Source organism: Trichosurus vulpecula, chromosome 7, assembly GCF_011100635.1.
Source record: "Trichosurus vulpecula isolate mTriVul1 chromosome 7, mTriVul1.pri, whole genome shotgun sequence".
NCBI lineage: Eukaryota > Metazoa > Chordata > Mammalia > Diprotodontia > Phalangeridae > Trichosurus > Trichosurus vulpecula.
In genome coordinates this window covers 15208391-15233273 of record NC_050579.1, presented here as the reverse complement: position 1 = coordinate 15233273, position 24883 = coordinate 15208391, and the positions used below count along the sequence as shown (strand labels likewise).

At 53.0% G+C, this 24883-nt stretch overlaps 1 protein-coding gene across 2 annotated transcripts; it reads right to left on the bottom strand.

The window, feature by feature from the left end:
* Positions 1–6031: 6031 nt before the first annotated feature.
* EPHB3 (EPH receptor B3) lies at positions 6032–22048 on the bottom strand. 2 transcript variants are annotated; one of them, XM_036767276.1, is made up of 17 exons: positions 21956–22048; positions 20655–21327; positions 17075–17230; positions 16332–16682; positions 15378–15508; positions 13707–13866; positions 13095–13197; positions 12655–12664; positions 12551–12596; positions 11436–11447; positions 10891–11013; positions 10173–10420; positions 8616–8831; positions 8338–8487; positions 7459–7652; positions 7199–7354; positions 6032–6140 (listed from the first exon to the last, which is right to left on the bottom strand). In XM_036767276.1, the coding sequence occupies exons 1-17, from the start codon at positions 22010–22012 to the stop codon at positions 6032–6034; spliced, it is 2895 nt and encodes a 964-aa protein (XP_036623171.1). In that variant the 5' UTR covers positions 22013–22048. The 2 variants fall into 2 exon arrangements, with proteins under 2 accessions (XP_036623171.1, XP_036623170.1); XM_036767275.1 differs by lacking the exons at positions 11436–11447; positions 12655–12664 and having other exon boundaries at positions 12551–12603; positions 13095–13203; positions 15384–15508; positions 21956–22015.
* Positions 22049–24883: the final 2835 nt, after the last annotated feature.

The window sequence follows — 24883 nt, the reverse complement described above, 5'->3', positions numbered from 1 at the left end:
CGTCCTTTCCCTCCTCCCCCTCCTCCTCCTCCTCCGCTGCTCGGCGCGGGCACTGCGGAGGCCTCACTCCGTGGGGGGAATATTAAGGAGCCTGGCTCGCCAGCGCCAGGAGAGAGAGAGAGAGAGAGAGAGAGAGAGAGAGAGAGAGAGAGAGAGAGAGAGAGAGAGAGAGAGAGAGCAAGCGCTGGTGTGTGAGATCCTTTGTGCCTGTGTGAATACAGGCATGTTGGCTGCCCGTGTGTGCATGTGTGTATACGTATGTGCACAAGGAACCTGGGCGGGAGCAGCAGGCCCTTCTCACATCCCGGGGTCCCACCAATCCATTAGGATTTTACGGCCTATCCATGAACATCAGCTCTGGATATGACTGGGGGATAAGGAAGAAGTGTCTTCAGTCTTAGAGAAGAGCTGGTTCGGAGGTGAGGAGGGGCCTTCTGGGGCCCTGCCCCATCTGCCTCCCTGCCCCCCTCCCCTTCAGTTGGCTGTCAAAAAGGGCTTCAGGCTCCTACCTGCCCTGCCCGGCTGGGCCCCTGCATGACCCCTAGGTGACCCTCACACCTGGGCAGTCTCTCTGGCTCTCTTTGTGTGCCCCCCCCCAACTTAGAGAATCAGGAAGGTGGGGGTGGAGAGAGGGGTCCTACAGAAAGCCTACGCCTTCCTACCCTCTTGCTGGGCACAGTCTAGAAGGGAAGTAGGCCTGTGAGGAAGGAGCAGGATTCTGAGAGGGGCTGGGGGGAGGGAGCTGTGTCTGGATTCTGGTTTGGGACTGAGAGAGGGTCAGGCCTGAGCTGCAGCAGGAAACTCCCAGGCCTGGGTGGTGACATGGGCCCTGAGGCAGGTGGGAACCGGCCACCCACAGTCCATTAATGTGTCCTCACCCCATATATCTGGATTTCCTCTTGAGAAAGCCTCTCCTGGTTCCCAGCAGGTTCAAATTCCTTCCACTGGGTCTTGGCTTTTTTTCTCTCCCTCCCACCCCCCACCCCCCACTCCTCCTCACCTGCCTTCTAGTCTAAAGCTTCCATGAGATTTGAAGGCAGAAGACCTGGGTTTGACTGTGACCTTGGACAAGTCACTTCTGGGCCTCAGTCTCCTTATCTGTAAAATGAGCTGATTAGACAAGGTGTTCTCTGAGGATCCTTCCAAATCTAGACCTATGACCCTTCTGGTCCAGTCACCTCTAGGTCCTTTAGTGGCCCCACCCCCAGCTCCGCCCCCATGAATCTCCACGTAAATGACACCTTGATCTTTTGTTCCTGTTAGAACCTCTCTGACCAAGCCCATCCTTTGCCCTGCTATACACACACACACACACACACACTCACACACCAGCCACACACACAAACACCCACACACAACACACACTCACATACACACCACACACACACAAACACACACACCACATACACACCCCCACACACAAACACATACCACACACAAACACCCACACACCACATACACACCCCCACACACCACACACAAACACACACCACACACAAACATCCACACACCACATGCAAAGACACACAACCACACACACACACACACACACACACACAAATACACACCACACACACACTCCACATCCCCCCCACCCCACACACTCACTAGTGCTTGAAGCCTCAGATTAGCTGCGGGAGGAGGCAGGTGCTCTAGGCTCTCTCACACCAGCTTCCTTCATCCTAAACCACTAAGGGCTCCAGACTATTCCCAGAGCTCCACTCCCAGGGATCGCCAGGGGCTGGCAGCTCCTTCCCACTGTCCAGAAACAGGGCTGTTACTAAAAGGCTGTTACCTGAGCCCAAGCTATTTGGGGATCTCCAGGAGATTGCACAAGCTCCCAAACCCATCTCAGTGTGCCTCCATCCCAGTCCCAGGGCCTCCCTAAAATTCTGTTGCTGAAAATTGAGTCTTCCTCCCCGTGTTCTAGAGGGAGAAAAAACTGCTTCACCTGAATCCATCAGACGTCGTGTTGGAAGGGACTTCAGAGGCCATCTAGTCTAACTGCCTCATTTTACAGAAGAAGAAACTGAAGCCCCACCTTCAGGGGGTGAAGGTGACTTGTCTAAGACCACAAGAAATATGTGAAAGAGCTAGGATTTGAATCCAAATAATCTGCAGCTCACACACCCCTGCCCGGGGGTTGCCAAGGTCATGCTATTTCAGGCAAAATCCATGCATCTATTAAACACTTACTCTGTGCTAAGCAATGGGGTTACAAAGACAGAAATGACCTCACTCCTGTCCCCATAATCCCTCAAAGGCTACAATAGAGCCAGAGCCTGAAACCAAGACAGGATCTCTGGAGCCCTACACTAGAGTACTGAATTTTGAGGGGGCTGAATTGCTTTTGCATGTTTTAAGTCCTTCACCAGCGTAGCACCTAGTTAGCAATAGCAACTAGTTAGACTAGAAATGACCAGTGAAGCTTGCTCTAATACAGGGATGGGGAACCTGCAGCCTAATCCTTGCCTACCCCATCCTGAATGGGCAGCCTGCACAGCAGTAACCCTGACGCCAGCGTCCTAGGGTCTGTTTCTTCTTGTAGGTGAGTGTCTTGCCTAGGTGCCCTCCATTAAGGGAGTGTTTGCCCTGGGCACAGTTTGGGAACTTTGGCTATAAACAAATTCCTGGTTCCAATTCTGCCCAGAGGTGAGCTGAGTCCCAGGACCTCCCCAGCAGTGATCTTTTGAGGTTCGATCTTGGTGGACTGGGGGGTGGATAAAAGAGTTTCTTATTATTCATGGACAATTTGAGGGGCTTTAATTCCCCGGCACCTCCCTCCCCACTTCCCCAGGGGAATCACTTATAGGATCATAGAACCACAGGATGGCCCAGCTGAAGAGGAGCTTAGAGACAGTCTGTTACCCAAATCCTTCATTTTACAGATGTGAGAACAGAGTCCTAGAGGGGGGAAGAGACTTTTCCAAGGACTCGCAAACAGTGGAAGAGCTGAGGCTGGAACTCCGATCTCCTAGGATTCCCAGTCCCACGTTCTGTCATTCTACATAACACATTCAAGGGACAGGGACAAATTCTTTAACCTCCGGGGCGGTGGAGGGGATCTAGCTCCCCAAACCCTGAGATTCAGTGAGCTAGAGCTGGAAGGAAGCTAGCCCCCACCTCATTTTACAGACGAGCAAACTGAGGTCCACAAAAGGACAAAATAACATGCTAAGGTGGTAAGTGGCAGATTAAAATTTGGATCTCGAGATTTAAAATAACAATGAACCCCCTCAGCCTCCCCACCTCTGTCTATCTCAGTCGGTCTCACTCTCTCCTCCCCTTGTGCTCCTTCCTCTTCCCCATCTCCCTCTCTTTTTCTTTCTTTTCCCCTTCCCTCTTCCTTTCTCTATCTCCCCTTTCTCTTCCTCCTCTCCTTCCTTCCTCTATCTCCTCCTCTTTCTCTCCCCCTTCTCTTCCTCCCTCCCTCTCCCACTTTCTCTTTCTCCTCTCTTCTTCCTCACTCTATTTCCCTCTCTCTCTCCCCCATCCTCTCCTCCTCTTTCTTTCTTCCTTTCTTTGTCTCCTCTCTCCCTGTTTCTTTCTTTCCCCTTTCCCCTCTGAATCTTTCTCTACCTTTCCCTCCTTTCCTCTTTCTCTCTCCATCCCCCTCTTCCCAGCACAAAGACTCCAATCCTATTGGTTTCTTCTCCAACTCAAAGGCCTGGGATAAGACAGTCAGGGAGACCCTCAGAGTCTCTGTTGTGGGGTATAGAAACACCCAAAGCAGCTCACATGAGCAGGGGCAAAGGAGAAGAGGACAAATGACCCAGGAGGCTAGTTGAGGCAAGGAAAACTTGGAGGAAAGACGCTGTCCACAAGCTCCCTGCAGGGGTTGGGGGACAGCAGGAATATGTCCTACCCAGCAAAACTGCAGGCCTGGTAGATGTGCCCAGACACTGGCACACCCCTTCACATGAATCCAGCTTCCAGGATACCCCTGGCCCAGATAACCCACTACCCCAACAGAGGGGAGTCCAGTGGGGGTTTGGTTAAATAGCTTGTTTGATCTAGGGCTGGGGGTCCAACTCCTGAGGCCTACAAAGGCAAATGCCTTACCCAAGTGGCAACAGGCAGATTCCTCTATTTAAAGTGCGAGGGGACATTTGAAGGTCGGCCAATCCAACCCCCTTATTTTATATTTGGGCAAACCGTGGTCCAAAGAGATGGGCTGAGTGACGAGCAAGAGTGCCCTTCCCCCTCCCCCCAAGAAGTGGCAGAAGCTAGATTTGAACCTGGGTCCTGGCTCCAGGCCTAGACTTATCCGCAGCCCCTCGCCCCCCAAAAGGGCTTTGAAGACATTCAATCGCTCCAGAAGGGTCTTGTCATTATCACTGGCCATGCCTGGGATTCTTTGGCGTAGGAAAATTTCAGTGAGGGAAATGCCTTCACCATTTGACCCGCAATCTGCAGTCCCAGAAGGTAGCCTGGGGCACTGGCTAGTTAAAGGACTCACCTAGGGTCACACAACTAGTTTGGGTCAGGAGTAGGACTTGAATCCTGTTTGCCCAGATGGGGTCATGGAGAGTCAGATGTGACCGAACCATGATGGACCTCCCTGACTCTGAGGCTAGCTTTCTAACCCCTATCCAATGTGCTGTTTACGTATCCCCAATGCCCAGGATGGGGGAGGGGCAGGGGCAGCAAGCGTCCCTATTTTCTATGCCTTTGCTCTGGCTGTGACCCGGGCTTGGGGCTGCTCTCCCTGCTCCTTTTCCAATCCCTGAAGCTCCCATCAGGTCAGAGGCCTTGTCTAGATCCTCCCCTTCTTGGATCTATTGCTCTCTTGAAATCAATTTACATCCATTGAGTAATCTGTCTACATGCTGCATCCCAAGCCAGCTCCAGTCAAACATAAGCCCTTTGAGGACTTTTTTGTAGTGATTTCCTGGGTGACTAGCACAGAGCAAGGCTTCTCGGCTGATTGCTTGGTTGTCTGTAAGCACCCTGAGGGTAGCATTTCCCCAACTTTGAGCACCTTTGTGGATTGATTGGTTCTGTCTCCAGGAGGGTGTTAAGTGCCCTGAGGGTGCAGGATGGTTTCGTTTTCTTTTTCCCTTTGTATCTCAAGTGCCAAGTGCATAGTGAGACTGGAGTTGAAATTGTGTCTGGGTTGCAAAGATCGCTCTATGGAATTTGCAAAGCTCAGGACGGGGATCTGGAGGGTGGCTGGAGGTCACACACGCAGGGACCAGGTAGAGGTAGTTTGGAGGTGAGAATGAGTGGGAGGCATCACAGCAATGACTTATTGCCTTTATTGTGCTGACACCCCAGAGGGCCCCCCAGCTGGGCCCAAGCTCTCCCATGCTCACACTCGCACCGGGCAGGTGGGCTAGCACGCACAGCAGACATCCAGACATCCATTCTCTGGCTCTGTGAGTCTCTAAGGGGCAGGGGGAGCTGCTCCTTGGCTGGCCCCCTAACCATTTTGGAAGCCAGCCTCAGCACCAAGCAGGCTGGAGGAGGGAGGCTGGGAGGTATCAGGAAGAAGGTCCTACCCCTCCCCAGAGAGTCCCTGTGCAAACTTGAAGTGATGGTAGGTGGCTCCAGAGCGGGGGTGGGGTTTCACACACAGCCCCTCACTCCCTGAAGCTTTCCCTCCTCCACTTTCTGAGGGAAGGGCTGCTTTTTGTCTGCCTGGGGGACCCTGATGCAGGCTAGAGCACCCCCAGGCTCACCACTGCAGTCACTCCATCATGGAGAACACCCAAGTCTGAGGTGATGGGGGCACCCCCCTGTCCTAGAGCAGGGAGGCCTGGGCCCCATGGGGGATGGGCAGTGGCATGACTCCCATCCCCTAATCCGTCTTCAATATGAAGAGGTAGCATCCGTCCTAAGCGTCCTGGCCCTGCAGTCTCCCACTGAGGGGACACAGGCCACTGCGGGGAGGGGGGGGGGCTTCCGTTGCTGCCCCGACACATTGTGAACTTTGGGGCCGCAGCCCTGACCAAGCATCCAAATGTCCGAATGTCTGGCCACTTGAGAGTCCCTGTGGCACCCCGGAGCTGTCCGGGGCTGCTCGTGGGGGTCAGACCTGCACAGGCAGTGTTTGGTTCATCTGCAACCTCATATCCTGGATGCTACTTAGGATCTTCTTCTGGTGTCCGGCCAAAGTCACTCCAATCCGGAGCAGGTCCCTAGGGGTTGGGGGGGAAGAATGGGGGGGTAAAAGACAATTGGTCAGCCTCCTTTGTGCCCAGGACTCCTCCCCTTGAGAGTGGCGGAGAACCCACCTACCCTTTCTGGCCAGGAATGCTCTCCCTCCTTACTTCTCTGGGCATTCTAGGGATTCTCCCAGAATTCTCAGGCTCCAGGGTTCTGGGTTCAGGCCAAACCCCACCTCCTCCAAGAGGCCTTTCCCAATTCCCCCAGGTGTTAGCACCACCACCCCCTCCACAATCCAAAATGACTCTAAGAATTTTGCCTTGACTTCTCCTAACACATATTTTCCCCCTCTAAGTAGAAGGTAAATTTCTTGAGGGCAGGGCCTATCTCAAGATAGTCTTTTAATCACTAGCACCTCTCAGTGTCATGCACATAGTAGGCACTTAAATTATTACTGATTGACTGATACTCTGATAAACACACACAGACAATGCATGTACCCCCCACATGAATGCATGCACACACATACATGCATACACATACACACATGCATGCACGCACATGCTGTCTCCCTCAATTGAATGTATATACACTCTTTGATGGCCAGCACTGATTCATTTTTGTCTTTGATCACCAGTGCCTTGTACGCAGCAGAAGCTTAATAGATGCTTCTCGAATTGGACCTTGTATTTAGAGGATCTTAAATTTCCAATTAGAAGGGACCTGAGAGACCAAGAAGCCTGATGCCTTGATCTTTCAGATGGGGAAACTGAGTCCCAGAGAAAGGAAATGATTTGTCCAAGGTCGTACAGGTAGTAAGGGACAGAAATAAGGTCTTCTAAAGATGGAGTTTTTCCCACTGTATCACCGAAGATCACAATGACATCAGACTGGATTGAAACCTGGTCCTCATTTTACAAACAAGGAAACAGATTTTCAGAGAAGTTAAGGGATACTGGACCAGTGAAGGGGTCTGGACCTTAGTAGTCATGGAGAATGGCCCTCCAAGATTGGCCCAAGGTCACTTCTACAGTCAGTGGCAGAGCTGGGACTCAGGCCCCTTCCCACTGCTGACTAAACGGACACTCACTCTGCGGTCATCTGGGCAACGAGGTCGAAGGAGGCAAAGCCGGCACTGACGAAGCTTTCCTTGTACCGTCCCATCTTGATGGCGTCCAGCCAGTCCCCCACCGTGGTGAAGGTGGTGTAGTCAGGGACGGTTCGGTCTAACAGTGGCTGGGACACCCTTTGGGCGGAGAAGAGAGGAAGATGTGAAGCCCCAGGGAGGGAGCTAGGAGAGGGTGAGAGCCTGGGGCATATGACAAGTGGGAGGGGGGAGGTGGGACGTACCCAGACTGGACGCTGGCAATGACCTTCAGGCTGGCAGCATTCCGAATGAGCTTGTCCAAGGTGTTGACGATCTGAGCAAACTTGGGCCGAAGATTCCGGTCCCGCACCCAGCAGTCGAGCATGAGCTGATGCAGGGCAGTGGGGCAGTCCATGGGGGGTGGCAGGCGGTAATCCTGCTCCACGGCATTGATCACCTGGTGCCGGGAGGGAGGGAGAGAGATGCCCAGGAGGCATGAGCCATCTGCCCTGGGGGCTCCCAAAGTCCCAAACCTGAGCATCAGGCTGGCGTTTCCCTGATCCATGCTTCCTCCTCACCATCTCTCCATTTCAGAATTGTCCCCTCCCATTGAAACTTAACTTTCCCCAATCCCCTGCAGCTGACAGTGTTCTCACTCTCCTTCACTCTTCGCAGAGCAATGGTTCAGGCCTCCTGGCAAGCACTTAATAAACTGCTTCTGTCCAGTCAAAGGTAAGCTTTTGGAGGGCAAGGACGGGCTCACTTTTGTCTGGTGGGATGCTTGGCACATAGTAGTGCCTTCAGATGCTGCCTTTAGAGCTGGACGGGAGCTCAGAGCTCCAAGCCCCTCATTTCACAGGTGAGGAAACTGAGGCCCAGAGAGAGGGAGAGACATGCCCAAAGTCATAAATTTAGAGCTCGAAAGGATCTTAGAGGCAGCCCACCAAGAAAAGCAGGTGACCTGTCCAAGGTCACACAGTAAGTGAGGACCCTAGGCCCTGGGGCTCCACATTCAGGCCAATTTTCACCGTACTTTTCACTACTCCTACTTAATAAGAGTCTGTCGAACTGAATGAAATGAATCAATGCTGGTCTATGTGCATGGCCCACTCCCTCTCTCTAGTCCCCCAGTCTCCACTTACATCTTGGTTACTCATGTCCCAGTAGGGCCTTTCTCCATAGCTCATCACTTCCCACATGACGATGCCATAGCTCCAGACATCACTGGCCGATGTGAACTTTCGGTAAGCGATAGCTTCAGGGGCTGTCCATCGAATGGGGATCTTCCCACCCTGGTAGGGAGGGACACACGGGCTCTTCACCGTGGATTCAGGGCTGGCTCCCACCCACAAGGTGTCCCCACCCAGCTGGCACCACCTCCCCCGCCTCCTCCCCCACCCCATGATTCCATGACCCGTACCAATGAACTAGTATAGGTGGGGTCGGCAGGGTCATCCTCCAGAAACCGGGAGAGGCCGAAGTCAGAGACTTTGCAGACTAGGTTACTGTTCACCAGGATGTTCCGGGCAGCCAGGTCCCGGTGGACATAGTTCATCTCAGACAGGTACTTCATGCCTGCTGCGATGCCCCGTAACATGCCCACCAGCTGGATCACGGTGAACTGCCCGTCATTCAGCTGGAAAGTAGGAATACACAGGCTTAGGCTGCAGCCTGTGCCCTCCTTTCCGCTAAAGCTTCCCTTTCCCCCAGGAGTGACAAGTGACCTGGATCCCCCCTATTTGGAGTGTGCATGTATGTGTGCATGTGCATGTGTATGTGCGTATACATGCATGCATGTGTGTGTGTGTGTGTGTGTGTGTGTGTGTGTATGGCAGGGTGCCTTCTCTCCCTTTGAAAAATTAAAATTTAATTGATATCCATTGTTTTAACATCATCCATATTTCCCAAGGTGCCCCTTCTCTTCCCCTTCCCAGAGAGCTATCCCTAATAACAAAGAAAAAAAGAGGGAGGGAGAGTGACCAAACAATTCAGAAGCACTAACCAACATATTGGAGAAAAGTGAGTGTTGTATACAATGTTCCATACCCACAGTCCCCCACCTCTTCAAAGAAGGGAGGAAAGGGAGCACCTTGACCTTTGGGGACCAAGGAGGATGACAGTCTGCCTGTGACCCATAGCTTGGTGCTCAGGACTCCATGGGGAGGGGTCAGGGCATGGTTCTTTAAGGTTTATAACATCTTTTATGCTCAAACTTGTCTGAGCCTCACCACCCACCCGGGAGAGGGGGCACTGCTGTCCTTTGGGACCAGTCAGGATCCAGACCTGGGACTGGATCAAGGCGGGGCACTCTCCCAATGCAGCTTAGCCACATCTCTAAGGATCTTAGAGAGGGAGGCGAAGTTCCCTGTCCAGGGTCACAGAGAAGGGATTGGGCATGGATTTTCCACACTCGGAGGCAGGCTGTCTCTGCACTCTGATTTGGGGCATAGTTAATCCCCTCTGCCAATGCACACAGGCACCTGCTCTGCAATGAATACTGTTAGAGATGCCTGGGCATCTATTATTATCCCCATTTTATGGAGGAAGAAACTGAGTCTTGGCATTCTTTCTGCCTCACCACCTCTGCCTTCTCTGGCCGTCTTCAGATAGAGACTAGATGACCGCTTGTCAGGTATGTTAGGGAGGGGATTTCTTTTCAGGTGTGGGTTAGACTAGCCAGACACTGGAATGACTCAGATTCTTTGATCCTAGGCAAGAAGAGGAAGAAGACCGGGGTAGGTGAAAGAACCTGGATTAGGCAGCTGAGGACCCAGATTTGAGTTCTATTCAGCTCTATGGCCTTGGATAGGTTGTTTAATTTCTCTGAGACTCAGTTTGCTCATTTGTAAAGTAGAGCTAAGATTATTTGCCTTGCCTGCCCTCCCAGAACTGTGAAGATCAGACGTGTTAAGAGATGTGAATACACTTGGGGAACACAAACACCACCAGGGAGCAGTTTCTGGGACTGGGGACTCACTCGGAGGAAGGAGTCGAGGGCACAGTTCTCCATAAACTCCGTGAGGATCATGACGGGCCGGCTCTTGGTGACTACACCCTCCAGGCGGATGATATTGGGATGGTCAAACTGGCCCATAATGGAGGCCTCGCTCAGGAAGTCTCGCCGCTGCCTTTCTGTGTAGCCGGCCTTCAGGGTCTTGATGGCCACGAACAGCTCCCGGCGGCCTGGCTGCTTCAGTCGGCCCCTACACACCTCGCCAAACTCCCCTGCAGGTCACAGGCCATGGGTCACATGCTATCCCTTTCGGATTCACTCAACTCGTCCCTTCCCGGCTGGGATGGTTTAGGATTTGTGGATAGAGCCCCAGATACAATGCTTGGCACACAGGAGGGGCAAAAGTGCTCACTAAAGTAGACAGAGTCCCCCCAGGCTTCAGGCTCTAATGCCCACCTGTCTCAGGGACCCTCTCCACCCACAGCTTCCCTAGAGGTGGGATCTTAATCTGGGGGCTGTGAACTTTTCTCTCTATATATTTTGATGAGTGCATGTCAATAAAAATTGTTTTCCTTAGGAATCCAACAGATTTTACTTTCTGTATTTAAGAACGTCATTTGGAGAAGGCACCAGCCCATGCCAAAGGGACCTATGATAAACAAAGGGCAAGAGCCCCTGCCTAGAGGGACCATGTGGCCAACCAGATATCTGCTTCCTCCCTCCCCGATCCCTGGTGACTCACCAGCTCCGATCACCTCCTCAATCTTGACACAAGAGACATCGATCTCTTTGGCAAACTCCCTCACAGCCTCATTGGGGTCTTCATAAGTGAAGGGATCGATATAAACCTTCATGCCAGGGGCAACTGGGGGCAGAAGAGAGGGATCAGGGAGGGGCAGGGCTCCTGGAGGGGGGAGGGAAGAGGTGGCACTCAGATTGGCCATCCTTAAGGGGATGGGCTTGGCAGAACTACAGTGACATTTGGGAGTCTCCTTTTCCACCTATTTTGGAGGGACTGAGAGGACTGTATCGCCCATTTTAGCAGTTTAGGGAGCTCAGAGGGGTCACCTGAAGGAGATCAGAGGCTGACTGGAAATAACTTTTCTTTAACCTTTGCCCCTAGCAGGAGTCCCAGTGAGCGCCAAATTCAAGGAAAAACCCTTCTCATCCTGCCTGCCTGCTGGCAAAAGTGGCAGCCAATGATGAAGCATCCTCTGTGGCCCCTTGTTGCCCAGTCCCCTGGCAGTCCCCAAGGGCTCCCATGTCTTCCCTGGGCATCTCTCAGGCCATGGCCACCAGCTTAGTCCAGACCCTCATAAGCTCCTGCCTGGCTCCAGCTGGACTGGTCTCCTCATTATCCCCCACCCTCCCACTTGGCCTGTGTCCCCACTTCCTCTCTGCACCCTCCAAATAGCCACTCATCTCTAGGGCGCTATGTCCCCCTCTCTACCTGGCCAAAACAGCTTCATCCTTTAGTATCGCCTTCTTCCTGCCCTGAGCACCACCACGTCCTGGCCATAGCCTAATGACTGCAGGACCACACAGTACATCATGCTTCTCCATTTCCCTTCTCCCTGCCTGGAATGTACTCACTCCTCACTTTTACCTCTTAGGATACCTCCACACACAAAGGTGACCTCCCACATGAGGACCTTGCTGACTTGCCCTCATCTCCCTAGTTACCAGTGCTAGAGGATGGGACAGTGAGCAGAGCACCAGACTCAGGTGCGAATATCAGCGTTTTGACTTCCTGCCTGCGGGCCCTTTGGCAAGCCCCTTCCCCCCTCAGCCTCTGAAGCCTACTCTGGCTCTAAGCTTGCAGGCCTGTGACCTGGGTGCTATCCTACAAACATTTCTTTATGTGTACATGTGATCTTCCCTACTAGAATCTGGGCTCCTTGGATGGACTCGAGTCACAGTTTCAAGAATAATTCTTCTTTTCTGGCATTCTTTGCATGTTGAAATGTGCATATTCATTGAGGATTTTCTGGTTCACAATTTTTAAAAAAAAGAATGTAAGCTTCTTGAGGGAAGGGAATATTTCATCCGTGGTCTTGTGCCCCCAGCAGCCAGCGTGGTGCCTGACCCAGAGTAAGTGCCTAATAATTGTTTGCTCATCAGTGGATGATCCAGCACCAGATTGTTCCCAGTCTGCATGTCTGATCTCTCCCAGTGAGACTAGACCCTACTTGAGGTCATGGACCATATCTCAGGCCTCTGAGAATCTTAGCACAGTGCTAGGCACCCAGGAGGAGAGCAGAATGAGTGCATGCTGTTCACGTCCCCCAAACCCAAGTGGGGCTTGAGGAAAGCAAAGGTGGGACAGAAAGCCCCTAGTGGGGAGGAACCTAGAGCTCCTAGGCTCCCTGGGGAGCAGAAAGACTGCCCTTCTCATCACTTACTGTACTGCTGAAGCTTCTCTGTGTATTCTGAGTCAGAACCATGGCGCTGCTTCCTGGAGGAGAGAAAACACAGGGGTCAGTCATGGAGATACCCCCATGTACACACCTCTTTGTCTGGCTCCAAGAGGGTGGATGTGGGCAAACTCCAGCCAGCAGAGAGAATTCATCATTTAATGGATAGAGTGGGACATTGGAGGACCTAGGTTCAACTCCTGCCTCTGGCACAAAGCTCCTCCGTGACCTCTGTAAAGTCACTCACCACCTTCTCAGTAAAAGAAGGGAATTGGACTAGATAGTCTTGAAGGTCTTTCCTTTGTCACTTCCCTCTCTCAGCCTCAGTCTCCTCAGTGAAATGAGGGAGTTAGCCTCTAGCTGAAGCTCCAGGATCCCATGTGTCCAGGCTAGAGGCACCAGGGACACTGTGGGGAGCTCTTGGAAGAAGGTGGTCTCAGAGGGGTTGGGGAAGTGGGACACTGTTTAGGCCAGGGGAGCACTATCTGATCTGGGGTCCCCAGGACTGCTGTCAGAGGGAGGGGGAGCGGACCTGAGGCAGACGATGGCAATGACCACAACCACCACGAGGAAGACCAGGCCGGCGGTAGCTGAGCCCACGATGAGGGGAAGCTGTTCTTGGAGTTGTTGGGCCCCTGAACCTAAAGATAGGAAAAAGTGTTTGAGAGAGCGTCAGGAGGGAGTCCCCTCCACCAACCAACCAGGACCCTGGGCAGGAGGGAAAGCATTTAGGTTCAAGGAAGAGAGAATGTAAGGAATCCTGAGAAACATAGGAAGACTGGCATGAACGCATGCAAGAGGAGTGAGCGGCACCAGAAGAACCATCTCAATGATGACCAAGATCACTCAAAGGAAGCCAGATGCTTCCAGTAAAGGCCCCAGGGGACAGATAATGAAGGATACCTCTCCTCTGGGCAGAAAGGGGTGTGTGTGTGGAGGGGTACTACTGTACAGAATACACTATCAGGTGTAATCATGGTACAGGGTGATCTTCCTTCATTTTAACTATCACAAGGGAGGATTCAATTTGGAGGGAAGGAGGGGAAGAGACATTTCCGGGAATGACCAGAATTCATAGCAATTTAAGAACGAGTAAAGCAGAGGGATTTAGAAGGTAGGAGAGGGCTGCCTGGGAGCTGCTCACCTCTCTCCCCTGTGGTCTCAAACTCAGCAGGGTGGCTGTACTGGCCATAGCCAGCCACAGTCCGAGCTCGGACCTGGACCACGTAACATGCGTCTGGCCGCAGACCATCCAGCTGCACGGAGTTCCTCTGGCTGGTCACCGTGGAAGCGACACCCTCATTCTGCAGAGGTCAGAGAGGGCCATGGGGGGCTCTGAAAGGCACCCCTTCCACCCCTCCCCCCACCCTAGAGGGTCCCCTTCCTTTTAGTCTGGGGACAAATGGAGGAGGGATCTTCACATCCTTTGGGGAAGGAAGCAGAGACATGGCTCTCCTAGAACCCCCCATGCATTGCAGTGCCAGGGAAGTCACTCCAGCCCTCACTAGTCCACTCCTTACTTGTCCCTTCCCATGGACAAATCCACTCCGACAGCCACACTCTAAGCCCCTCCCACATCATCTTTCATTTATTGTTCAGTAGTTTTCAGTCATGTCTGATTCTCTGTGACCCCATGTGGGGTTTTCTTGGTAGAGATACTGGAGTGGTTTGCCATTTCCTCCTCCAGCTCACTTTACAGATGAGGAAACTGAGGCAAACAGGGTTAAGTGACTTGCCCAGGGTCACACAGTTAGGAAGTGTCTGAGGCTGGATTTGAACTCTGTTCCTCTTGACTCCAGGCCCAGTGTTCTCTCATTTAGACTAGGGCAATAACTTCCCAATTGGTGTCGATGCCTCAAGTGTCTCCCTACTCCAATTCATCCTCCTCACAGCTTCCAAAACCATCTGACTCAAGTGCAGCTCTGAGAGGCCACTCCCCTGCTCAAGAGCCTTTAGCAGCTAGCTCCCTATTGCCTCTAAGATATAATGCTACCACCTCTGTCGGCCTTGAAAACCTTCTCCAATCTGGCCCTAATCAGTGTAGAAGGCTCCCCTTCCTGCTGTCTCTGTTCCAGGCTAACTCATCTACTTGAGACTGACTTGGGATTACATTTCCAGCCACCAGGCCTGTGTCTTTGCCCAGGCTGACTCTCCTGCCTGGAGTGGTCTCCCTCCTCATGCAAGCACAGGAGACCCCTTGGGATTCTCCGGGTTGTTAGTAGGTCATCATCACAGAATAATGTTCGGGGACCCCCTCACAGCAGAACGTAAGACCCTGCTCTTGCTTCTGAATAGATGGCAGGTGCTTAATGGATATTTTCTGAATGATGAATGGGTGCTCGATCACCCTCCATCTTTAGCTCCCCCTTTCTTCATCCCCATGGGTCTGACTCACAGGACTCCAACCCCAACTTTGCTTCTCCCAGGCCCTTCCTTGGCCCCTAGCTCTGTCCCCGACACATGCACAGACAAGTACGCACACATGTGCAAACATACCCACACACACTTGTGTGCAAATGAAATGCACGCACAGAGGACAAACCCATATGAGCATACCTGCATGCTCACACATGTGCAGACACGTATGCACATATTTGCACACTCATGCTAAAAAACCTCATACACAGTACACACATGCATATCTGCCTGCACACACCCATGCACTCTCATGTACAAACATATGTGCACACAGTACAAACACACATTGTATACCTGCTTGCATACACAGATGCAAACACAGCCATGCACTCTCATGTACAGACACACATACACACAGTACAAACCCATATAACATACATGTGCAAACACACACTGCACTAACCTTCTCAAAGTACTTCATCTCATAGTCTAAGATGATGCCATTGGGTCGCTCCGGGGGAGACCAGGACAGGGTCAAGCTGCTTCCAGAGCTGCTGTGCAGACGCATGGTGGGAACCTCGGATGGAGCTGGGGGCAGAGGGGAGAAGTCATACTCCAGCTTCCCTGGTCCTCCACTCCCCACCATGAACAGGGCCCATTCCCTAAATCCACCCAGAGACAACACAATGCAGGGGAAAGAGCTCTGACTCTGGGGCTTTGGGACCTGGGTTCAAATTCTGCCTATGACACTGCCTGGCTGACCTGCCACTCACTTCCCCTCCTGGGCCTCAGTTTCTACCTCTGCAAATAAGGGAGTTGGACAGGATGGCCTCTGAGGTGCCTCCCAGGTCTAGATTTATGGTCTCAGACCCACAGGCCAAGGCTCAAGGGCCTACTCAGGAAGTAGTCAGGATTCCACCCTAAGTAAAGAGTCTGACGGCATCCTCCCAGGGGCCTGATACAGCCTTTTGAAGGGCCCTGAAGACAGGAACAGGTGTTCTCATCCTTTACCTCCAGAAAATCCCAGTAAAATGTAAACTCCCTGAGGGCAGGAATCACTTTTCATTCCATCTTTGTATCCTTATCCCCTGACACACACAGCTAGCACTTGTTGGGTTGGGTAGGATTAGAAAAAGCAGCTCTTGAACCCACGCCCCATTTGAGACCATGGTCTAGAGACAATGCGGGGCATGCCTAGGCACCTGTCTGGATGTTGTGCCCCACCCACCCCTGGCAGGCCACTTTCATCTCACCAGTGACCCCAAGCCCTGATCTTCTGATCTAGTCTTGACCCTGAGGCTGTTTGGCACTCTCTCTTCCCTCAGTCCCTGTGATTTTCTGGCTGGTCCGAAGAGCTGTAACTAGGGTGGCCAGGGCGGGCTTTGCCCTAGCCCTCAGAGCCCTTCCTCACCAGCTTGGTTGGTGGTGATGTTCACAGCAGCGTAGCGTGGTGGCAGGGGGCTCTTGCCGGAGACCCCATTAACAGCCTGCACCTCAAAGCTGTAGCGTGTGTGGGCCATCAGCCGGCTCACGTGTACCCGCCGCTCCGTCAGCCCCAGCTGCCGGGGCACAAACTCCACATTGTCATCACAGCGGGAGCAGCTAGCCAGGCCTGATGTCCCAGGGCTCCCTTGGCACTTCTTGCAGATGACGTTATAGAGGAGGTCGTCTCGGCCCCCCAGGTCCCTCGGCTCACTCCACTCTAGCACCAGCGAGGTCTCATTCACATTGGAAATCACGCTGTGGGGTGGGGACGGCACAGCTGGTGGACAGTGGAGAAGGAGGCATCAGGGGGAGGGTGATGAGGTAGGGGAGGGCAAGGGCATGAACTGCTGGGGGGAGGGGAGAGGGAAGCTTCCTCTCCTCCAGGAGGACCATTCCCATCCCACCACCCAGGCTTCTACCTTAATGAAAGTACAGACAGACAGCAAAGAAGAGACAAAGCACCCCCCTTGGGGTGGGCCAGGAAGATTTGACCTCTCTCCATTTGCCCTGTTGCAAAACCGTAGCTGGCTGCCCTCAGTAAGGCTCTTTGCACCAGCTAGCTTGAGAAAATAAGGGGGACTGGTGGAAGAGAAAATACCATACACCGCCGCCCTGCCCCCATCCTGGGTCAAAGTCAGGGCCAGAAGTCAGAGTTCAAGGGTTACTCACTGGTGCAGGCACTGTCAGGAGGGTCAGAGTCAGCACGATAGAAGTTGTTATGGCAAATACAGATGGTGGCGGCAGCAGACGTTGTGCGGCTGTTGGGTGGGCAAGGGAGGCAGGGTCCCTCTCCCTGTTTTGCCTTGAAGCTCCCAGGGGGACAGGCTACCAGAGATCATGGAACAGAAAATCTGGTCATTCCTCTCTCAGGCCAAAGGGAAACTAGACCCCTTTCCCCATGAAAAAAACTCTCTGCATGATTCAGCAAGGTCTTTGAGACCCTCCCTAGTATGGGCCTTGGCTCCCCCTCCCCTCCCTTCCCAGACCCCAGGGTAATGCCAAGATTGCCCAATCCCAGCCATAGTAACAAAGGGCCCTTCTGGCCCCATGGAAACCCAGTGTCATCGGATTTCCCCCCCTCCCATCTCCACCCTGCCCCCAGCCTGGGGGCCTCAGGGACTACGTCAGCCTTGCCACCTGGCCAGCATGGGCTTGTTGGACTTGGAACAAGGCGGAGGAGGAAGAGACCACCGAGGGGCTGGTAGTAGAACCCCTTTCCACTCAGATTAACAAAGGCCTGCCACTTCAGGGGAGCCCCAGACCCCTGCCAGGTCACCCTGTGGCTCCAGAAGGAACTAGCTCTCCAGAATACCCAGAAATGACCAGGATCTTGGGACCCTCCAAACCTCTTTCTGCCCCCCCCCATCAATTCTTTCACTGAGAACAGTGACCCTATTATTCTTGATGGCCCCTGGGGGCAGCAGGGTAAGGAATAGTGAGATCTCCAGGCCCAGCCTGGGTTGTGGGTGGAAGAGACAAGTAATGGCCAAGACCCTCGGGCATCTCCCTAACAAGTTTCTGGAGCAGTCTCAAGGAGACGACCAGTAGAGTGCTCAGCACCCACCAGGGGACCATGCACAGAGAAGCCTGCGCTGAGCGATGGAAAGCTGAGGGGCTCTCAGCATATGCTGAGAATGGCAAGGAGGCCGAGAGAGAAGCTGCTGGTCCTGTCGTAAGATATCAGAGCTTCCAGGGACCCCAGAGATGGTCCAGGACAGCCAACAAGCATCTGTGCATCCCCAGTACTGAGCACACAGTAGGTCTTTTAAGGAACACTTATTTGTTGAGTTTGAATTTGAATTGAACACTGATGAGGTCCCAAAGTAAAGTGACTTACCCAAGGCCACACTGTGTGTAAGTTAGGATTAGAACCCAAGACCTGACTCAAAGTTTGGATTCCAATCCAACAAAAATAGCATTGGCATTCTATTAAAATGCTTCCTTGTTGCCCCAGAGCCTACCTTAACCCAGCTGAATAGCAATAATAATCCTTAAAAAAAAACAAAAACACCAGATCTATGATTTCATCTATGGAGGGAGTTTCCAGTGAGGATTTAGCACCTGGTTCTGCAACTTTTGGTGTTAAGGTGTTGCCCAGGGAACCGAGAGGTTAAGTAACTTGGCCAGAGTCACACAGCCAGTAGGTGACAAGGAGGCTCGTCAGAAAGTACCATAAAATGTAAACTCCCATGAGAATTCCAATGAGCTCGAGCTGACATTTCCATGGTGCTTTAAGGCTGCAAAGACCCTTCACAGATCACATCATTTGATCTCAACAGGAGGTGCTGCAGCTTCCTATGGTCATTCGCATTCCGCAGATTAAGAAATGGAAGTGTCCAGGCTAAGGGATTTGTCTACACCCACATAGCTGGGAAGCATCAGAAGGAAGATCTGAACCCAGGTCCTCCAGAATCCAAGCCCAGCATGCCTGTGATGCTTGCTACCTGGGTCCTCCTCTGTAAAAGGAGGGGACTGGATTAGAGGCCTCGGAAGTCCTTTCTAGCTCTTGACCTATTGTCCTGCAGTCTTGCACATCTCAGTGGGCCTCAGTTTCTTCATCCTTTCAATAAAGGGGTGGGACCACATGGCTTCTGAGAGCCCCTCCAATTCTAGATCTATGAGCCTGTCATCCTTTGTTGTTTAACCTGCCCGTGCCTCAGTTTCCCCCGCTGTAAAGTGAGGTGGTTGGACTATCTAGTTGGACTCGATGGTCTTGGGGTCCCTCTCAGCTCTGATCTTCTGACAGTGCTCACTCACACCCACTGCATGCTAATGTCTCCAATCTTCATTTGCCACCCAAGCCGACCCCATCTCCAACTATATATCCAGCACACTGATATAATGAAATGGCTCCATCACCCACCCCTCTCCTGTTTTCTAGTATTTACCCTTATTCCCCCAAGGCAGGGCTGGCTGGCGCTGGGGACCATGCCCACCCTCAGGGCTCGGCCACACTCTTGTACCCAGGGTGGGTGGGAGCCACCCCTCCAGGCTGCTCCCTTGCTCCTCTCTCTGGGCCTCTCCCCCTCTCCGCTGCTCCATTCCTTGCTAAAAGTGGCCGTGGCCAGTTGCTAAGGGAACCCAAAAGCATTTTCTGCCTGCGCCCTGCAGAGTGCCCTTCCCTGCCAGCCCTCCCTCTCTCCCCGATGAGGACTCCAGACAGCATCCTAGCCCTTGGGCTCCCTAGCTCCAAGTTCAAGCCCAGGGAGCTAGGTCTAGCAGGACTTCCAGCCTCTCCTGCCTGGTCCCCAGAGTCTGTCCACATTTAGGGGCCAGGAAATTAGCCTGGAGGGAGCAGGGAGATTCCTCTTCAGAAATGCCTTGTGTTGGGCAGCTAGGTATTATGGGAAGAACACTGACTACTCAGTCAGGAGAATGGGGCAGGAATCCCAGCTGCCATGCAACCTAAGGCAAGTCCCAACCTCTCTGGACCCTCATCTGGAAAATGGTAATAGCCATCCCATTGATCTTACAGGCTTATTATCAGGATCGAAAGAAATAGTGGAAGTAAAAGTGTCTTAGAAAGAACAGGTCACATGACCCCAAGAGTTCAGAAGTAGCCCCACCCTCCTCCCTGTTAGCCTGCATAGTAACCAATCTGGCCCCCCAAAAATCATTGACAAGACAATCCTGGTCTTGGAGAACAGTTAAGGAAAATACCACCTCATCAAGGCAAAAGGTGGGGGACTACAAGGGCAAAATGCTGTATACATTGTCAGGCCAGACATCATCTCTGTACCAGGTGGCTTTGTTTTGAGGGAGAGGTCAATCTGGGGAAGGAGGGTTGAGTAGTTCCAGAAACAATTGTGATATAAAGAGAAAAAGTGGCTACGATGCCACTTTGTTATTATTATATTTATTATTATTATTATTTTTGAAAAATAATTTTTAAAAAGTTGCTCAGTCAGTGACGAAATAGCTCCATGGTCTTATGTCTCAGCCTTTTCAGTAACAGGCCTAGCAGATGCTCTGACAGGAGGGATCCAGCAATCTCAGGGAGTCTCTATCTGACAGGGCTCCCCTCTTCTCGATCCCCCTCTAATTCCCCCTAAACAAACACCCCCATTCAGCCCAGCCCTCAGGGCCCAATTCACCTTGAGTGGGAACTGGCACCAACTAGGATTAGGGAGACTGGGCAGATAGCCATGAATCTGGGCGAATCAGCTGTCCTTCCCTCTTCTCTCCCCTACTCCCTTACCTGCCAAGGCCAGAGCCATGCCAGGCCCATGCCCATGCCACCTTCACTCACCTTGACACTGAGTCTCCTTGGCACTGGGTTCATAGCCGGCTGCACAGGTGCAGGCCCCAACGGGCACCATCCACTCGCCATCCCCATTGCAGTACAGTTTGAGTGGCACTGAGACCTCCACGGCATTGGGGATACAGGTGCCAGGAGCAATGACCAGAGAGGTGGGCTCAGCCCCTGTGAGGGTCTCCGGGAAGAGGGCAAAGCTGGCAATGGTGCGGGCGCATTTCTTATAGAAGACCCGCACAGAGATGAGGGACATACAGGCCCCCTGGTCCTGGAAGGCCAGGTAGAAGCCAGCCTTGGAGAGGGGCCCAAAGCTGCGCACCTTGGTGTTGACGCGGCCCGCGTCAAGGCGTGAGAAGCTCTCGTCAGGGGCGATCGTGTCTACCTTGATATAGGGATTCTCCATCCAGAAGGGGCTGGAGGCAGAGGCCACATCACTATCTGCCTCATAATAAAAGAGGTTGAATGTCTCCTTGCAGGAGCCAGGGATGTTGGGGATGCTGTTACAGTCCCGGACAGTGAACTTGATCTCCACGTACACCCGCTGGACCTCTCGTCGGCGGATGAAGCCTGTCCGGAGCCAGTTGTTCTGGCTACTCTCACGCACATTGCATACCTGGTAGGTCCGGATGGGGTTCATGGCCGCATCGTAGCCACTGACCTCTTCCCACTGTGGAGCAGAGACAGGAGCTCAGAGCTGGTCAGGGAGGGAAGCCCCAAGCACCAGAGCCAGATTCAACCTTGGCAATCACCCACTTGGACCCCAATCATTTGATAGATCAGGAAAACGGATGACAGAGAGGGCAAAGGACTCATCCTCCCAGTGACACAGCCAGCTAGGGGCCAAATTGGAATCAGATTTCATAGACAAGGCTGCCTCTCGAGGCCGGGCTGGGCTGATTGAGGGACATAGAGAGAGAGGAAAAGCCTGGACTGTCAGATAGAGCATGAGGCACAGACAGGAGTGAGGCAGATGAGCCAAGGTGAACGCCATCAAGATGGTGAGGGTCAGGAAACTGACATCCCGGGAAAGGGAAGAAATGGAGGCCGACAGTGAGCTGGGCTGATGGGTAAAAATGACAGTGACATGGCCCTTCAGGGGCTTTGCCCTAGGGATCAAATACCAACAGGCACACAAAGGGTGGGGGCAGGTGCAGAAATGAGGCCGCCATGCTTTCTAGGCCCTAGAAAAATTCGGGATGACTGGGATCATGCCATCCCAGAGTAGCAGAGGTTAGTGGGGAGGGAGGAAGTTGGTCCCACTCAGCAGAGCAGGGGTGGGGAAAGGGCAGTCTTACCCCAGTTTCTGGATGGGGTGTCCATGCCAGCTCAGATGTCACCCACTTTGTGTCCATGAGGGTCTCTGAAAGTGGGGGGGGGGAGACAATAGGAAGAAGAGAAAGGTCAGACACTCAGCTAGCCTGGGAGGCAGAGCAGATAAGGGCAAGGAAGTTGCCCAATCAGGGAGTCAGAAAAAGGGGAAGCATCACCAGACCTGGGCCTGGGCTGGGAGATGTGAGTTCAGGGAACACCTTGAAGGGACCCTTCACTGATCCTGCCCCAGATTTGGAGCCAAAAGGAACCTCCAAAGCTATCTCTTCCAACCCCTTCATTTTGCAGAGAAGGAAACTGAGGACCAGAGTGACACGATTGGGGTTAGTTATACTGGGAGCAAGGGCCAGAGCCAGCCTCTGAACCCAAGAGCTCAGGCTCCCAGTACACAAGATCACCCGCTGTCTTCCAGCTGCTCCTCAGCAGAAGGCCCAGTAGGAGGAGGCTCTGAAAGGACCCTCTCCCAGGGCCCCACTCCCTCTCCCACCTCTGGGACCCAAGCCCCAAGGAGGCCCCGTGAACTGGCAGGGGTCCTGAAGGTCAGAGCCCTGGGGATGAGGGCTCGGTATCTGTTGCTGACCCTGAAGGCCTGGGTTAATGAGGCTGGAGCTACAGGCGGGTTCATACACCTACGGGCCTTACTAATCCCCACACAAAGAGCCCGCCTGGTCCTTTATCCCTGAACAAAAGGCTGTGTGTGCCCAGACCCCTGCTGTCCCACTTACTCCCCTGACTCCAAGCCCAACACAAAGGGCCAACCACACACACACAGCCCAGCAGAGTAAAGGGGCTACAGGGGGAGGGGCATGAGCCTAAGGGACCCCTGGCCCTTCCTCCCGGGCGCTGGCCAGTGCGGATGGTCCATCCCCACCCTCTCATTACCAGCCAGAGAGAAGGTAGTAGCAATCCTTGGGATCCCAAACGACAGCATGCACCCTGACTCAAGGGACAAAACAGTAGATCTAGCCCTGCCAAGGCTCAGGCCATTCTGGAGGCCAGGGCTGGTCCCAAAGCCCAGGAACAGGACTCAGGTAGAGGGGAAGGATAAGGACAAGGAGCAAATGCTTCTACCTCAGGAAAAGAAAATGCCCTCTGGTCTTTCCTCTGCTTCATATAAGAAAAGGTGAAGTAGCCAAGAATCTAAGAGGGGGAAGGGCCTTGGGCCAAGCAGGCCAACCTCTCACCCCTCACCATCCCAGCCAGTACAGCAGACCTAATAGTGATCAGCCATCCAGGATTTTTTTGAATCTTCCCTAGCATCAGGGAGCTCGCTGGCTTACAAGGAAGCCAAACCATCAATTAATTCAAATTATCCCAAGACTTTCCCCAGCCCAAAGAGAAGGAGACTTCCTCAGACTCTGTCCCCTCCAGTCTCTGAGAAGAGTTGGGCTAGCTCGAGGGTCCTGACACCAGTGGTCTCAGGTACCTATATGAGAACCCAGGTGTATAGCTGTAATAGGTCAGGGTGCAGAGGGAAGGGAAACCTAGGACAGAGTGTCCCCAGAGGCAGGTGGGATGAGAAGCCATTCCCTAGGGAGAGAGTACCTTCTCCTGACCCCTGGGAGATAACTTCACTGAGAGACTGACAGCTCCAGACAGGCCAGCCTCTGAGCAGGAGACAGAGGCAGAGATGAAGCAGCGGAGGGCAAAGGTGGACAGAGATGGGCAGGCAAGACAGGGAGGCCCACATGAAATTGTGCAGAGGAAAGACCCTGGCCTTGGGAGACAGCAGACCTGGGCTTCCAACCAAGCCTCCGCTACTAGCTACCTGTGGGACTCACCTCCAACTGGAGGCAGCCTTGAGAAAGGGACTCTGGGCACCGGACTCGGAGTCACAAAGGTCTGGGATCAAATATGCCATCTGAGGCACTAAGAGTAGTGACGATGATAATACTAGCTAACGTTTCAATAGCATCTTCTGTGTGCCAGTCCCTGTAATGAATGCCTTACAAATATTACCTCATTTGAGCCTCACGACAAGCCTGGAAGTTGGGTGCTATTATGATCTCCATTTTACAGATGGGTAAAGTGACTTGCCCAAGGTCACACAGCTAGTAAGTGTCCCAGGCTGGATTTGAACTCAAGTCTTCCTGACTCCAGGCCTGGTGTTCACACACTATGGTGCCACCTAGCTGCCTCTAGTTACATGATCGTGAGCAAGTGACTTCTCTGATGTGATATAGAAATGTTAGCAATTTATAGATGGCCTCTGAGGTCCCTTCCAGCTCCTGACCAGTCAGGTCTAACCACCTTGTTTGAGGGCAGAGGAAAGGAAGTGACCCACCTAAGGTCACACAGGTAGTAGGTACCAAAACTCAAATCGCAGCACTTCTTCCCTCATAGAAACAAACCTCCACAGACACTGATGACCAGAACAAAAGCGTGGAGACAATCACGAAGCTCCCTAACTAATCAGAGATGCAGAGGCACAGGGATACAGGTTCGGAGATGCAGTGCTGAAACCCTCCCCTTTTACAGCCCAACTGTCTGAGCAGACTTCTAGCTGCCAAGTCCAAGGCCCCAACCACTAAACTCCTCTGTCTCTCATGGAGACTGGGAATCCAGGCTGGGCCAGCAGCAATACACAGACACCAAGACTGTCTGAAGGAACCAGAGAGCGAGATGGAGACAGCAGCAGCCAGTGAGACAGAGACAGAGTGAGAAGCTGCCAAGTGGTCCCCCCTGCAGCCAGCAGCCCCGAGAATTCCTGGCCCTGGGACTGATCGGAGCCAAGCTGCTCCCCTCCTTCCCTCTCTCTCAGCCCCAGAGCAGCAAGGCAGGCAGGCAACTCAGGCTCCCACCCTCGCTGGCTCCCTCTCCCTTCCCCGACTCCATCCCTCTCCTCCCTCCCCTCCCTGCTTGCTTGCTCGCTCGCTCACTTCCTCCTGCTCTGC